The following is a 14671-nucleotide window of genomic DNA, read 5'->3' on the forward strand; positions in this document are numbered from 1 at the left end:
GGGGGGGGGGCAGGGTGGGTGGGAAGGGGATTAAAAGTATAATAATGGTACTACTCGTATTAACAATATGATTCTTTAACTATGGTTTGTATGCTAAGGAAAGTAGCTTATTATAGATATGAAATCTGTATATTTAGGGAAGATCAGCACAGGGACCTTTTGGAGTCAGAGGGCGGGCTTTGGTGGGAGGGCAGGGCGGGCGGGTGGGCGGGCGGGCGGGCGGGGTCTGTTTGCTTTATAAGATCATGGTAAACTTCTGGCTTCTCGGCACAAGGAAGAGCAAAACAGTATATATATCGAGAGTATTTGAATCTGTTGTTAAAAGGGAGAGCTTATGTGAGTGAGTTGGGCATTTCAGTGTTAATCCGGGGAGGGGAAAATGCTGTTTACATTTCTTTTTTTTAAAGAGGAGAGCGCCATCTGTCTGCAGGATGGGCTCAGTGCAGCATGGTGAACTGAAGTGATGAGCAGTACCTTTTTTTATGAAAAAAGAGAAGATGTGTTCTGTAATCGCCTGAGAAACCAAACATTTTTCTCCTGTTGAATATTTCTCAAATACTTGCTGCTTACATTATTTAATATTGATGACAATGATTTAATTCTTTGCCAATAATGTATTTGAGCATTTATTTATTTATTTATTATTTTATATTTATTTATGTATGTATTTATTTATTTAACTTATTTGGTTGATCTCTATTGCTTTACTCATCTGTTATGTTATGATGTATGCATCAAAAAGAAATGCTTACTGGGCTTTTCTCTTTGTCTCCTTTTTTTTCAATTTTACAATAAAAATACAAACTGGATATCCAGCTCTTCTTTTGTCCATGTCATGCATACATACCCACAGCATGAGATGGCTGTGTACTGACATTTTAACATTACTTTGGTTTGCTTACTTGTAACGTTCATACATTTACCAAAACAAACTTTTGTTATGAGAATTATATGAGAAACAATCAAGTAATGGAAGATTAGGTAGAGTGAGCACCAATTTGCACGACTGCCGTAAGAGATTTGTCAATTTATGAATCAGTTTCTTCAATATTATGTATCTACAGTCGAATTACCAATGTAAAAAAAATTGTGCTATATTAAATAAACTTGCCTTGCCTTCCCTTACACCTTGAAAGTATCACACCTACTAAATAACAGCAGGTTATTGACAGTAACATCTTTCGTTTGGGGTGTGGTAAATGGCTGAAGGAGGCAACTGTGTTGAGTTTGTGCGGTAAAAGCACAGAAGGGAGGGAGGAGAGAGCTTCACCACTAAAAGAGGGAGGGAGGAGAGGGCCCTAGCACTGAAGGAGAGAGGGAGGGAGGGGGGAGAGGGCCCCAGCACTAAAGGAGAGAGGGAGGGAGGGGGAGAGGGCCCAGCACTAAGGGAGGGAGGGGGGAGAGGGCCCTAGCACTGAAGGAGGGAGGGAGGGAGGGAGGGGGGAGAGGGCCCTAGCACTGAAGGAGAGAGGGAGGGAGGGGGGAGAGGGCCCCAGCACTGAAGGAGAGAGGGAGGGAGGGAGGAGAAGGCCCCAGCACTAAAGGAGAGAGGGAGGGAGGGAGGGAGGAGAAGGCCCCAGCACTAAAGGAGAGAGGGAGGGAAGGAGGAAGGAGAGGGCCCCAGCACTAAGGGAGAGAGGGAGGGAGGAGAGGGAGGGAGGAGAGGGCCCCAGCACTGAAGGAGGAGAGAGGGAGGGAGGGCTCAAAAAGTAGAACCACTGGCTCATGAAATAAATTGGCCCAATTACAATAAAGTGTGGCTCTTGGTCAGTGTGCTAGCCCGGCAGTTCATCTTTATTACAATCAGTTAATGAAAATCAATCCTCCTCCTGATAAACTCTTATCTGCACGGCCTTGCCTCGGCCCTGCATGCCGGATGATAATAAATTAGAGTAATATTGCCTTTGATGAGGGAGTGAATTGCAAATTATTGTAACTTTCCAAGATTTATGATGTAGATGCCTAATATCCATGCACCTATTTTTTCCCCCTGAGCTTTGGAGTGTGGGGGAGCCATTTGTAAAAAAGTTTAGTGACATCGTCACATTAACAAATATATACACTCAGCCAGTTAGGTATTCTCAGCACCCCCCTATCCTGCCGTATTTCAGGAGGAAGTGTCCTGATATCATTTTGTCTGATAATGCCACATGATTAACTCAGTCTATCCACGAGGGAATGTCACCTAATTGGGGGCAAGTAGGCATTAATTTTGCTATGAGTATATCAGGTATAAATATAGTGCTCTGTGACGGCAGGATTCAGAGCTAGAAGCTTCTGGGAGCTCACGTACTTTTAAACCAACAGTTGCATAACACTTTTCTGTCTAGTTATGGGATACTCCTGGAGGACACACACGCTTCCATGAGCATTTAGTTAGTGTGTCCGAATTGCAGTGTTTATTTTAGGCAACATCAGGTAGGTGGTTTGACAATGGAGCACAGTCACGACTGCCTGGCTCAAGGCAGCCCTGACATAAAATGGGTCGACCACACCGTAGCGATTCAAAAAGAAATAAAGGTTTATTTACATAAATAGTAAATATCAGTATAGTGAGTTAAAAGGAAAATGTCGTGCAATGTGTCTAGGGGTAATTAAGTAGCAAAAAATAGTGTAAAACACGCCGAGGACGGAGGGAGCAGCCGGCATGGAGTTAGGCGGTGGAAAAGGCTCTCCCCAGGCTCTCACCACCGGAGCACGCTACAGACTGCATGGAGCACCAAAGCACGAGCAAGAGAGTCAAGAAGCAGAGAGAGGCCGTCCATGGCAAACCTTGGCCTTTTATAGTCCGGCCCATTATCTCCTAGGCCCTCAGCACCCTGCAGGAGAGACAAACACACACACACACACACACACACACACACACACACACACACACACACACACCACACACACACACACACACACACACACACACACACACACACACACACTCAGCATCCTGCAGGAGAGACAAACACACACACACACACACACACACACACACACACACACACACACACACTCAGCACCCTGCAGGAGAGACAGACAGGCAACAGACGTAGCACAGAGGGGTGGAGCCCCAGGCCAGATCAGTCGGGTCGTAACAAGCACACACACACACACACACACACACACAGACACACACACGCTCATTCTGATGCAGTGGTGAGGTGATGCAGTCAGTGCAAGCATGTTAAATGACTGTTGTGAAAAGTGCAACATCAGCAAACGTCAAGCACAGATCTGCCATCTGTTCATGTGTGTGCCAGGCATGAGTCAGGAGCCAACTGACAAAATGTTTTATATGTAAATGAATATGCAAAATAATCGAATATTCAAATAAGACCCATTTAATAATTACAAATATTCATCAACATTGAATATCATTTCAATGTTTTTGAGGTTGGATAGAGTATTTGATATCGAGCTCCAGGACGATTTATTCTTTGATTGTAAAATCAAGGTCATATATTATTAACCATACACAGTAAGTCAATTAATAAATGAGTGAATAAATGAATGAATGAGTCTAGCGCATACTCTATCAGCAAAAGCACTTTACATACATGATATGGCGGCTTACTTCACCAGCACCAGTGTTTGACAACCGCAGGGATGATGCCATGAACGACAGCTATTCCTGTACTGCTACACCCAGCACACATTGGCTATCTGTTAGAGAGATGACAAAAATGAGGCAAGTGCTTGTGTTAGGGACCAATTGGGAGGTCTAAGGAAGCCAATCTGGGCACCAGGGATGCCACCCACCACTCGGACTCTTTATGATAAGTGTCTTGTTGTCATTTACAACCACAGCGAGTCGGGACCTCGGTTTTATGTCTTATTCAGAGGGACTACACACTCCTCCATCACTGCAGTAAGGCACTGGGGTCCTCACAGCCCACCTGGCCCTCAACAACTCCTCTTCCAGTGGCAACCAGTGCAGCATGGTGAACTGATCTGACATGCAGTACATTTTTTATGAAAAAAAGAGAAGATGTGTGCTCTGTACTGAAAAACCCATGGGAACCCAGTCGTTCTCCATCCAGGCACTGGCCAGGCTATTAGCAGCTATGCTTCTGTGGACTTCCTAGTGTTCACTTAAGGTTAGTCTATAGCTCACTGTTTTACAGTATACAGTAGACTAAAACCAATCTATTTGTTTATAATAATAATAATTTATAAGAGTTATAGAGTTATAATATGGTTCGGCCTAGCCTAGGATAGTTAGCCTAATTATTAATACAACGGAAATGTGCCTCACATGAACATTGTTTGGTATTTGGTAAGTTTAAATGATTGTTGAAATGAAACTGAAAATGTTTGAAGAAAAGCCATGCTGGGGTTTTTTTCAATGTCAAATGGAGGTCTGCCATGAAAAGTGAAGCCATTGGTCTAGCACTTTGGTTTTATTTTTATTTATTTTTTATCTTCCCTGTACTTCTAGTTATTTGGATAAACAACTAACAAGATTTAGTTTTACTGACTTTCATATGACAAAATGATCTCATTCACAACAGTTGGACAGGTGTTTTTTCAGCATTAAGTGGATTGGGGGATCAAGGACATGCAAAAAGACAGCCATCAATCTAACTATTAACCATCAAGGAGAGGGCAGCTTCTTCACAGCCGATTTATCTTGCCAAATGCTCTATTAATATTAAATTAATTCCCCTTTGGTGAATATCAATCATTCAAGAGGGCCTCTTAAAATCATTAGCAAAATAATTGTCCTTGTTTATGAGAAGAGGCAAAGTGAGCCACTCATTGGCCATTTAGTTTTTCTCCAGTCCTGTTACAAAACGATGAGGTCCCGTGGTGCCTCTTCCGTACCACTACAATGCGTATAAACGTATTAGGTTGGCTATTGTAAATATTGTTTTTGTATTATTTTATTCTTCTGTGTCTATAGTTTGGTGATTAACATCGGTGACTTACATCAAAGACAGTGAAACACTTCGAGGATAATTGGACAAAATATGTGTGCTAGTAACGGCCAGCCGGTCCAGTTTGGTAATGGTCAAAGTTACCAAATGTTCAGGTCTCATCGTTGCTCCGGAAAGCCGTCATTGGAACTGATGAAAATCTCATGGAAGCCATTATTCATTTAGACATCATGCCGCCTCCTGCTGGTCAGAATTACATACTTCATGTCATTCTCAGCTCCTTTAATGGAGGGCGGTAGTGCCTCAAGGGTGAATGTCATTATGATGGCAAAACAAGCCAGATGAATACAAACCACAGTCAGGCCAGTTAACCACTGGTGGCAAACACATTAGAAATAGAAATGACACAGAATACAGAAGACCAAACCCTGAGGATTACAAATGGGGTTTAAGCTCACAAACTCTAAGTAAACAAGTGATGTGACACTGGAATAAGCAAATAATTATTTTTTCACCCCCAGTGTAAGACTATCACAGTGTGTAAACAAAAACTGGTCATGAACAGGTGTTCCTGTGTGTGCAAATGTATTTAATTTATAAAGTGGCGTTTATTTTTCCTAATAGTCATGTATACCTCTGAGAAACCACATATAGCACTCCTTCAACTAGCTAGAGCAGCACGTCAGTCACAGCTCCGTTCACACACACACACAGCTGACTAGATGCCCACAAGAGAATCCTTTTTCTGGGCCATCCAATAAATCCCAGTCCATAAATGAATGCATTATCATGCAGAGTGTGTGTGTGTGTGTTTGATGTGGAATGTCCACAGTGGCCCATGAGAAGAATGAAACGGCTGCAGGTGACTCCAATAGACGTACCTGGGTGGGGCAGGAGCATCTTCCGGAGCCTAAATGTTAACACGCTGATGCCAGGACCTCCTCCGGGACCACTGGGTCCCGTGGCGGAGGCACACAAGCTCCCGCGCCCGTAAAAACGTAAAGATCAAACACAGTTAAACATCTGTGGTAACATGTCAGTGTCTGTATCTGACTGCTACTAAAACCAAAAGGAATCGCAAGCCACTGACTCGCTATGACCGTTGCTGCCCAGTTTCAAGTGACTCCAGACTGGGATTTTTTTTTCAGACAACCTGAGATTAGCCATTAAGGAGGTAATACCCTCTCATCAGGATATTTAGTTTACTCTTGTTTGTGTAGAGTTTAATATGAATGGAGTTGTCTTGTTAATCTGTAGTCTTGTTAATCTGTAGTAAAAAAAGTTCTTTCCCACTTTGGTGTACAGAAAATAGACATAAACAAACAGGGTGTGCCCAACGCTTTTAATATGGAAGGGATTACAATGGAAAACATATTAGTTCACTTATAATATGGATTAAAAAAAACAAAGCACTAGATCACATCGTATGTAACACATCACAGTTAAATCATCTATACACAGGCAAATGTACACATTATAAACACATATATACACTCTTTCAATATATTATTATATAAAGAATTTGTTTCTTTATCTTAAAACAATGAAGGAAGCAGAGCAGCTTGAAAAGGGAGTGTTTGTTTTTGAACTGCTGTAAACATCTAAACAAAGATGTAAACAAAGATCTTTTCAACGTACCAGCATCGCCAACCTCAGAACATGTGATTATAGGTAGCATTTCCTAACAGTTGTTGGATCCCATCAGACATATTCACGACAAATATGCCATTTTTACGGGGCTCTAAAATGTTGACCATTAAGTGCCTTACGATCTTCCAAAAACTAACTGCGTACTGCACACAGGCCTATATGTTTACCAGGGACCAGACAGTTGTGTCACCAGAACGAAAGAGAATAACAATCTGCATTATTTTGTGATTTGCCAGTGCCGCATTTGTAGGGTGTAGGGTAGTGTCGCGAAGTGTACCGTTTGTGTACCGAAATTCTGCCATCTGTCCACATTGGCCTCAAATCACTTTTTTTCGTACATTTTGCATAGCTGCCTTTACAATCCCAGGAACCCATGCAATTGTTCCGTTCACATTCAGACTAGTGTGTTTTTATCTTTACTTCCTAAGTGTATACAAGTCACACGGGAAGTTGGCAGATGGTAGCAATGAAAATGGTCCATGTGCTCCGACTTCGTAGTGTTTTCCCAAGCTCTTCTCCCGGATGGCAGCTGCTGCTGCCGCTCAGAGGAATCCTCCTCGTGAAGGTCAAACCCAGCACGCTCTCGTTCCAGACAAAAAAAAAAGGCGTCCACTCTCTTAAAGCATTCTTTTCCTCAAGCTGTCGTCATCTGGGTCCACCTTCCTCCAGTCCGTTTTTACACGAGCAGCAGCGCTGCCAACAGAGTCAGCAGGAGGAGCAGGGAGTGTGTGGAGACCTGGGTGCCCACGGCGGAGCCCTGCGCACCCGAGCTCGAGCCCCCGGCGCTGGGCACATTGTTGGGTGTCCTGGGGGGGTTCTGCTTCAGCCTGCTGGGCGGCAGCGCCTTGAGGTCCTCCAGCGCCCCGAAGGCGGCCATGGAGAACTCGGGGTCGCCGGTGGTGAGCAGGTCGAAGACGCACGACTGGAAGTAGACGTCCTCCACCTGCAGCGTCTCGCGGCACTTGGTCGTGGCCCGCTCCACGCTGTAGGCCTGGTGAGGCAGCGGCAGGCCCGCGGGGCCCTGGGGGACGGCGTTGGGGGGCCCCAGCCGGTGCAGCGTGTGCTCCTGGATGAGCTCGTTGCGCGGGCAGCCGTGCAGGCACAGCTGCAGGCCGCCGCTCTCCTCGGCCGGCCCCAGCGTGTCCTCGGGCATGCGGATGGCGAAGGTCAGGTAGCGGCCCACGCGCCGCACGATGATGGACGTGCCGATGTGGCGCGCCTGCAGCCTGACCTGACGGCCGCCAACACCGCCGTTGTGCTCGGAGATCCACAGGCTGCCCGCCTCGCTCCCTCCGCTGCTGCCAGCGCTGGCACTGCCACGCGAGCCGTCCTGGAAGGCAGTGGGCAGGTCCTCGGTGGTGGCCTGGTAGACCTTCTGCTCGGTGCAGCCGAGGTACGCCTTAAATATCACAGTTATCTGAGGGGGAGAGGGAAAGAGATTATGTCAGTTAGAATTCACATTGCCCTTTTTCGTGACAAAGACATAATAGGTCAAAGAAAGCTATACACTAAAACCCATTCAAGACTTGTCTTCCTGTACTGCTCTGTAAGGACAATAAATATTTCTTCACTAACGCAGACACACACTTAGATAAACTTCAAAACATCACAAAACATTGACATAGTGTGGTTTCGCAATATTGTTCATCACAATATTATATCAATACAGCGGCGGCAAGTACCATGATATTTATTTATTATGATTTTTATTTTATTTTGGTACATATGTCTACTCTGATAACATTAGTTCTGAAATCCACAATATGGCTCAAGACCTTGTCTTTCTCTCTCTGTGGCAAATCCCACCCCTATTTTCCATAAACCTTGAGAAAAGCTGGCACAAATGCATTAAAAACTAAACCTAAACACTGCTTAGGTCAAAGCTACCTTTACAAGACCTGAGACAGACGTGTCCATGGGTGCATCAGATCTACATTAGACCATCCATTTCAGGCCCAACACTGGAGCCAGTATAGGTGGATATATTGATGGATGGTAAGAGGTCAAAGTATAACACTTGAGCAAGATTACACACTGTAGTAAATCAACAAGAGCACAGGGCAGATGAACCTCGATTCCATTTCTGGAAATCTCATTTATCAATCAGTCTGACAAAGATAAAGATAAAAAAAATTAAAAAAAGCTTTCCTTACATAAAACATCAACTTAGACTTAAGACATGATCAGTGATTGGACCATGTTAACAAGAAGATTGTGTGTGCATACAGTGTGCAGTGTGAAGTACCTTCCTACTACTGGCTACCGTCAAGCCCTAAGTGACCAAGATGCACTATGCATTTTAAACCGGCACATTAACGGTGACAACATAATGGACCACCCCATCTGAGTGTATGTAAGCTGTTTGTTCAGTGTGAAAGCAACAGGATGTGAGCATTAGTGGAAACAAGCCACGCATGCCCCCCACGGAAACAGCAGAAAGGGGTTTGAGCTCACCTTGCTGGTTGCCGTGGCGCTGGAACCCTGCACCACGGGCACGTTGGTCACCTGCACGGACAGGTAGCGGTTGTCGATGAGCGGCCAGGCGCCCTCCACCTTGCAGGTCTGGAACTCATCGCGGAAGGTGCGCAGGTGCGGGTCGCCGAACAGGCCGCAGTGGGCGTACTTCTTGTGCTGCCCGGCGGGGCCCTGGGCCAGCGCGCGGCTCTCGTAGTCGCACAGCTGCGAGGCGACGGGCCGCGAGGTGCTGGGCGCCTTGGCAGGCGACGTGGGCCCGTCGCTGGAGCAGTTGTGCTGCGAGAAGAGCTCCCGGATGCTCAGCAGCGCGGCGTGGTAGGTGAGGTCGCCGTGGCAGCCGCGGGACGTGCGGCGCGTGCACTGAGAGTAGGCGCGCAGCGCTGTGCAGAAGTCCACGTCGGTCACCGTGCCGCCCTCGTCATGCAGGCCACCGGAGGGCGATGTGGAGGCCACGTACTCCGAGTTGCAGCGCTGGATCCGACATTGCTGGCAGTATGCTGAGGGAGGGGGGGAGAGAGTGGGCAGATGTTACACATTTGTCATCACAAAAGCCACCCACTCAAGGCAAGACCAAAGCTCTTTTTTCAACAACTTTGCTTTTATCCAACTTTGCTTGAATTCTGTAGTTAAAAACTCTCTTCACAGGACGGCAGGATGTGAAAATACAAGTTCCTCTTAATGGTAAATGATGAAAACTTTTGTTATAGTTCTCACAAATTGAAAAAACTATTCTATGCAAATGCAATTCAGACATGTACCAACACCCCCATAACCAAAACATATCTGAGAAGAAGACCCCATTTGGCAAGTAATGAAATGTGGTTTAAGATTGCTTCCTTAACTGTTGAATGTGGTTTTGAATACCCCTAGGCTTAAAGGACTGAACCAGTGAAGTGCTGTCCACTTGATATTGAGAGAAAATGGAGGTCTAAGAAACAGGAAATGCACTTGAGCTTCCGGTTGTTAGTGCAAGGGAGGGGGATACTGGCTACAAGTACATATATTTCACTCTCCACTTCCATGGCTTCATGCCAGGCCACACTGGCAAAAGGCTGGTCAGGGCCAGGACCCACTGAGGCTACATATGTACAAATCCTCATCTTGAAATGTTGCTTCCACGCATGTGGCCATGCTAAAATGAAAGTCAAGACAATTTCATCAATACAGTGGTTTCCCTCCTCCCTCCAGAACTGCATGTTTACTTGGTAGCAGTGGGAAGAGTTGGCAGCAGTTTACTTTTTCAATCAACCAGCAATTTTGCTCCCTGAATTCAATTTTTTCTGGGGCATTTTAAAACACGTGCCCACCTTTTTTTATTTTCTAACCGCATTGCAATGAAGTCATCCACTCGTCACAAACAGTATAAGTGAATTCACTGAAGTAGGTCAAAACTTGTAAACAGAAGTAAACAAGTTGGGGACCGTGTTGTCATTGGGACCTGTTCATGTATACAACATGCAACATCAGCAACTTTGTACGTTTGTTAATATAACCTAAGATGCCATTTGGTATGACGGCACTAAAATCATGGCATCATGTTTGCCAATTTCATGGGTTTTAAGTTTGGCCTACTGTGTTAAGGTCTAGGGCTATTAAATATTCATTATATATTAATGCAGCATGTGAGATCGAGACGTTTTGTGTTCTAAATGCTGCAGCTCAACAAGATCAAACAATTCTCACCGAGTTCAGTGTTTAATTAAACTACTAAACTGAGACCTGTGTAAAGCGTCATAAACTAAATATATGAATTAAGAAGTTTAACAAATCAATGCAGTAATGTTAATATGAGAGACGTGTGCTAAACTTTAACTCAAAGAACTTCTTGCGTGTATGACTGCAGGTTTTTCGAAAGACAACCGGATTTGACACAGGCTACTTTAAAGGTTACATTTTCCTTCTTTGGAGTGCACGTATGGTGATGAGACAAGTTTTCCACTCTCATTTTCCTTCCCCTAACGCCTTGCTTTTCATAAGCAAGCCTCCCTCTGAAGGTCTGAGCTGTACGAGGAGCGGATAGCCACCCCATTAAGAGGATGTTTGTGATTAGCTGACACTTGGCTGTAGCTTATGTGCGAAGAACCTTACAAGCCTGCTCTGCACTTAAGATTATAGCAGTTTGCACCACCAAAACATTCCCTGGGTGAGTCATCAAAAAAATCATTTTTTTCTTTTTCTTAAATGGTGTGCAGCTAACAAACAGGGAAAATAAACAATGATTTCCATGTACAACTTCGCTTCTTTCGTGACAGGTGTTCAGCAGAGCACAGATGATGTTCTATAGCTGAAACATCTGACTGCATATCATTGAAGAAAATGCGATTATAAACCGCATTTTTCTTTGTCATCCTTACATTTGCATTACCTTCAGAAGACTCACTGTAGCTTACAAGTAACCATGAAACAGTAGCCTACCTACATGCAGCTGATAATAATAATAATAATAATAATAATAATAATAAATCATTTTTTATAGCGCTTTTCTAAATACCTAAAGTCGCTTTACAAGTGTGAGGACAAGCAAAACAAGACAACAGTAAAATATAAAGATAAAGGATCAAACAAAACAGACAAACAGAACATTATAGAAAGAAAGAAAAGCTAACATATAAGTCTAATAGTGGAGGGGAGGGAGCAGGGGATGTTCAGGTGAAGGCGAGGTTGAAAAGGTGAGTTTTGAGGGATTGTTTAAATAGTGCTATGTTGGGAGCCAGACTGATGGGGAGAGGGATGTCATTCCAGAAGGAGGGTGCAGCTGATGTCACTGCAGTTGTGTGAGGCTGGATTGCCCATACTGTGATATCAATGTATAAACTTGATATCGTTCAACCATAACTTGTAAATGTGATTATAGAGAAGAGCTTTGTTTTGACAATAAACCTGTTTTATCTGACTGAATGTTTCATGAGTAGATTTGGATGTTGAATTGCTTTTTAATGCCGTTGTACAGACATCGGAACAGAGACCAACCAAAATGAATTTTTAGGGCTGACACTGATTTGGCTATTTGACTTCTTAGGATGGACGATGAAATCCCATAGCAAACGGGGAATTAAAACGACCGCTCGCGGCTAATACAGCTACATTAGGCGAACTCTCAACCTAGCCTATACCACAAGCGAGTGCCACACTTGTTATGGAAGGCATGAGTGAATGACTAACCTATGTGTTTAATTCTGTTGTATTTCAGCAGAGGTAGTTATGTCAGTGGTGCCGTCCCGCCTCAGCCACTGGAGGCTCTCACAGTATGCTCCCCAGACTCCACAGATGCCAGAACTATTTATGTGATAGGCTAATCATGGGCTGTGCTGCTACTAGACTGAAATGCATTGATACCATATTATATATCGACATATGAATCCTTCTCCCTCTAGGTCTCAACACATTTCTATTCAAAAGAAGGTTATAAATAAGGGGCAACACTTTATATCTTCAGACATCTACTGATGGGACTTTTGAGTTTCCATAAAACATGTATCTGAAATAAATATGGTAATAAGCCTTTAGCAGTATAACTATAAAACTAATGCTAAGAGTAATTTCTGCCCTCTACTACCAGAAAAGAGAACCCTAATTTCAATGAAAACATCATGAAGTCAGGCTGCATTCAGAGTTATACTTGCACGCATTTTAGGGTTGGCTTTTCTGGGGAACTTGGAAGAGGTGATCAACCTTTTTCTAATTGAAAGAGGGCTACTCTCACGACCAAACACACACAATAAACTCATTGAATAGTAGAGACACTTAGCAGCGTGGCTTTAGAATGACTCATGGTACATGGTTATTTTAAGTGAAATAATTTAAACACCAGCGTCAATTACCTGAGAGACCGCTGCCTCACTGCTAAAATGTCACTCTACAGAAATGAGATGTGTACGGAGTATGGCAGATTTTTCTTGTATGCAACCAGTACAATAACGGTAAAAGGCTATGCGATATTATGCACTCTGGGCCTCATTGACTGTACGTTAATGTCAGATTTGAAATTTAAACAGGTATGCAATCGTTGGAACTAAATTACTTACTTTCCAACAAGTTAAAAGCTAAAACCACAACTTTATAAAGTTTATCACATCAGTTCACTTTATCGAATATTATCCAAGTAAAAAATGTGTACACTTAAACAGAGTAGAAGTGCAGGTTATTGAACGATTCCGATTTAACTTGGTAAATAATAAATTAGATTATGATCAGGGAATACTGGAAATTCGCATCTAAGTTCACACATCAATTTGTCGAGCGTCTGTCCGCGACATCAGCGTCACTAACGATAGAAGACACAAACTTTCAGCTTGCGTTACACAGGGAAAATTCCATATAGAGAACAATGACACAGCTTAGATACAAGTCTAACGTTTCTTTTAATGCAACATAGTTAGTCAAAGAACATAATAGCAAAGCAATATCAGCATCCTTGAGCGTGAGCTCACGTTAACTTTCCCTACTAGATATAACTATTGATACTAAGCCATCTAACAACGCAACAGAAAAACAAGGGCAAAAGTTAACATTAGCCAGCTACCAGGTACGTTTACGGGGTTAGTTTCATGAAAAGTCCAACCTTATATGAGAGCAGATTCGACTGCCTCATTAGTTTAACATGTAAACTATTATAACACGGTACGGTAATAACTTTTTAACGAATACGTCGTAACATTTTGACTATACAAACATAGCTGACAAGCTAGCTAGCTATTGTAGCTGGCTACAACCCGCTAGCAGTGCAAATGTCGCTAACTCTGCTAGCTAGCTCGTGACCAGGTGCATAAAGCCAAGGTACCAAGCTACAGCAGAGGCGTTAGCCTGCTAACAGTGATAGCCAGTTCAGAGAGGAAGGAGAGCATTTATCGCAATCCTGGTGGAGACCCTGAGTGCGAAACAGACAGGTGACGTTAGAGTAAAGATAATACATTTGTTTTTATCTAGGTCCTGCTATGCTTGTCAATTTCACAGCCATTAGTAATAACTTAAATTCGCGATTGGGACAACATTAACTGTCCAACAAGCTCGAGTCGGCTAACACGCTGTGGGCCATAGCTAACGCGAAGTTCCATGACTTCAGGGTGCGGGAATTTTTTTCCTATCCAAACGAGTAAAATGACTAATGGCATGGCTTACCTGGTGGCAACAGCAAGGAAAGTAAAACCATAATTAAAGAAATCCAGTTCCAAAGCTTCCGCTTAGCCAAGTTGTGAGATCCGCTTTTCCCCATGCCAATCCATTCAGTTAGATTGAAGTTCTTCGACTGCGGCTCATCGGCGTTGAAGCTGCGGGAAACCAAACTAAATTTTTCATCCCTGCTTCTGGAATTGTCATTCAGAGAGGACTACTCTGTGCTCCCTTACATGGGAGGAGTCTGGAGTAAACCAGCCTTCAAATTAGTTCCTGACCAATGAAGCCGAAATCATCAGTATATAGATATACTTTTTTTCACTTAGGCACAAAATAATAAGACAGCTCAAACTACTTTTAGACAATGGCTTGGTCATAAACTAAAAACAAATCGTAACAGAAGCATATATTGTGTATTTAAAAGGATATATATTTAAGAGAAAGACCATTATTATGCATTGTATTTGACAATCAGTCCATATTAATATGGGAAAGTTGGGAGCTAAGTCTTAAGTATACTTAAGTACACTGCAGACACGGCTACGTTCAGGTCGCTGGGCTAAGGT

General features: G+C 43.6%; 1 protein-coding gene across 1 annotated transcript; it reads right to left on the reverse strand.

Moving 5' to 3' along the window:
• Nucleotides 1-6196: 6196 nt before the first annotated feature.
• On the reverse strand, nt 6197-14319 carry rgmd (RGM domain family, member D). Its single transcript, XM_012821862.3, has 3 exons — nt 14112-14319; nt 8973-9490; nt 6197-7935 (listed from the first exon to the last, which is right to left on the reverse strand). The coding sequence occupies exons 1-3, from the start codon at nt 14203-14205 to the stop codon at nt 7195-7197; spliced, it is 1353 nt and encodes a 450-aa protein (XP_012677316.2). The 5' UTR covers nt 14206-14319; the 3' UTR covers nt 6197-7194.
• Nucleotides 14320-14671: the final 352 nt, after the last annotated feature.

The sequence above is a fragment of the Clupea harengus genome, chromosome 10 (assembly GCF_900700415.2).
Source record: "Clupea harengus chromosome 10, Ch_v2.0.2, whole genome shotgun sequence".
In the NCBI taxonomy this organism is placed as follows: Eukaryota; Metazoa; Chordata; class Actinopteri; order Clupeiformes; family Clupeidae; genus Clupea; species Clupea harengus.

What these genes read in the sequence shown, in the direction of transcription:
- rgmd (XM_012821862.3), bottom strand. Translation starts at nt 14,205, where the DNA reads ATGGGGAAAAGCGGATCTCACAACTTGGCTAAGCGGAAGCTTTGGAAC. An exon ending in TTCCTTGCTGTTGCCACCAG is followed by an intron (nt 9,491 to 14,111) that starts GTAAGCCATGCC and finishes CCCCTCCCTCAG; the next exon opens with CATACTGCCAGCAATGTCGG. An exon ending in GCGCCACGGCAACCAGCAAG is followed by an intron (nt 7,936 to 8,972) that starts GTGAGCTCAAAC and finishes TCTCCCCCTCAG; the next exon opens with ATAACTGTGATATTTAAGGC.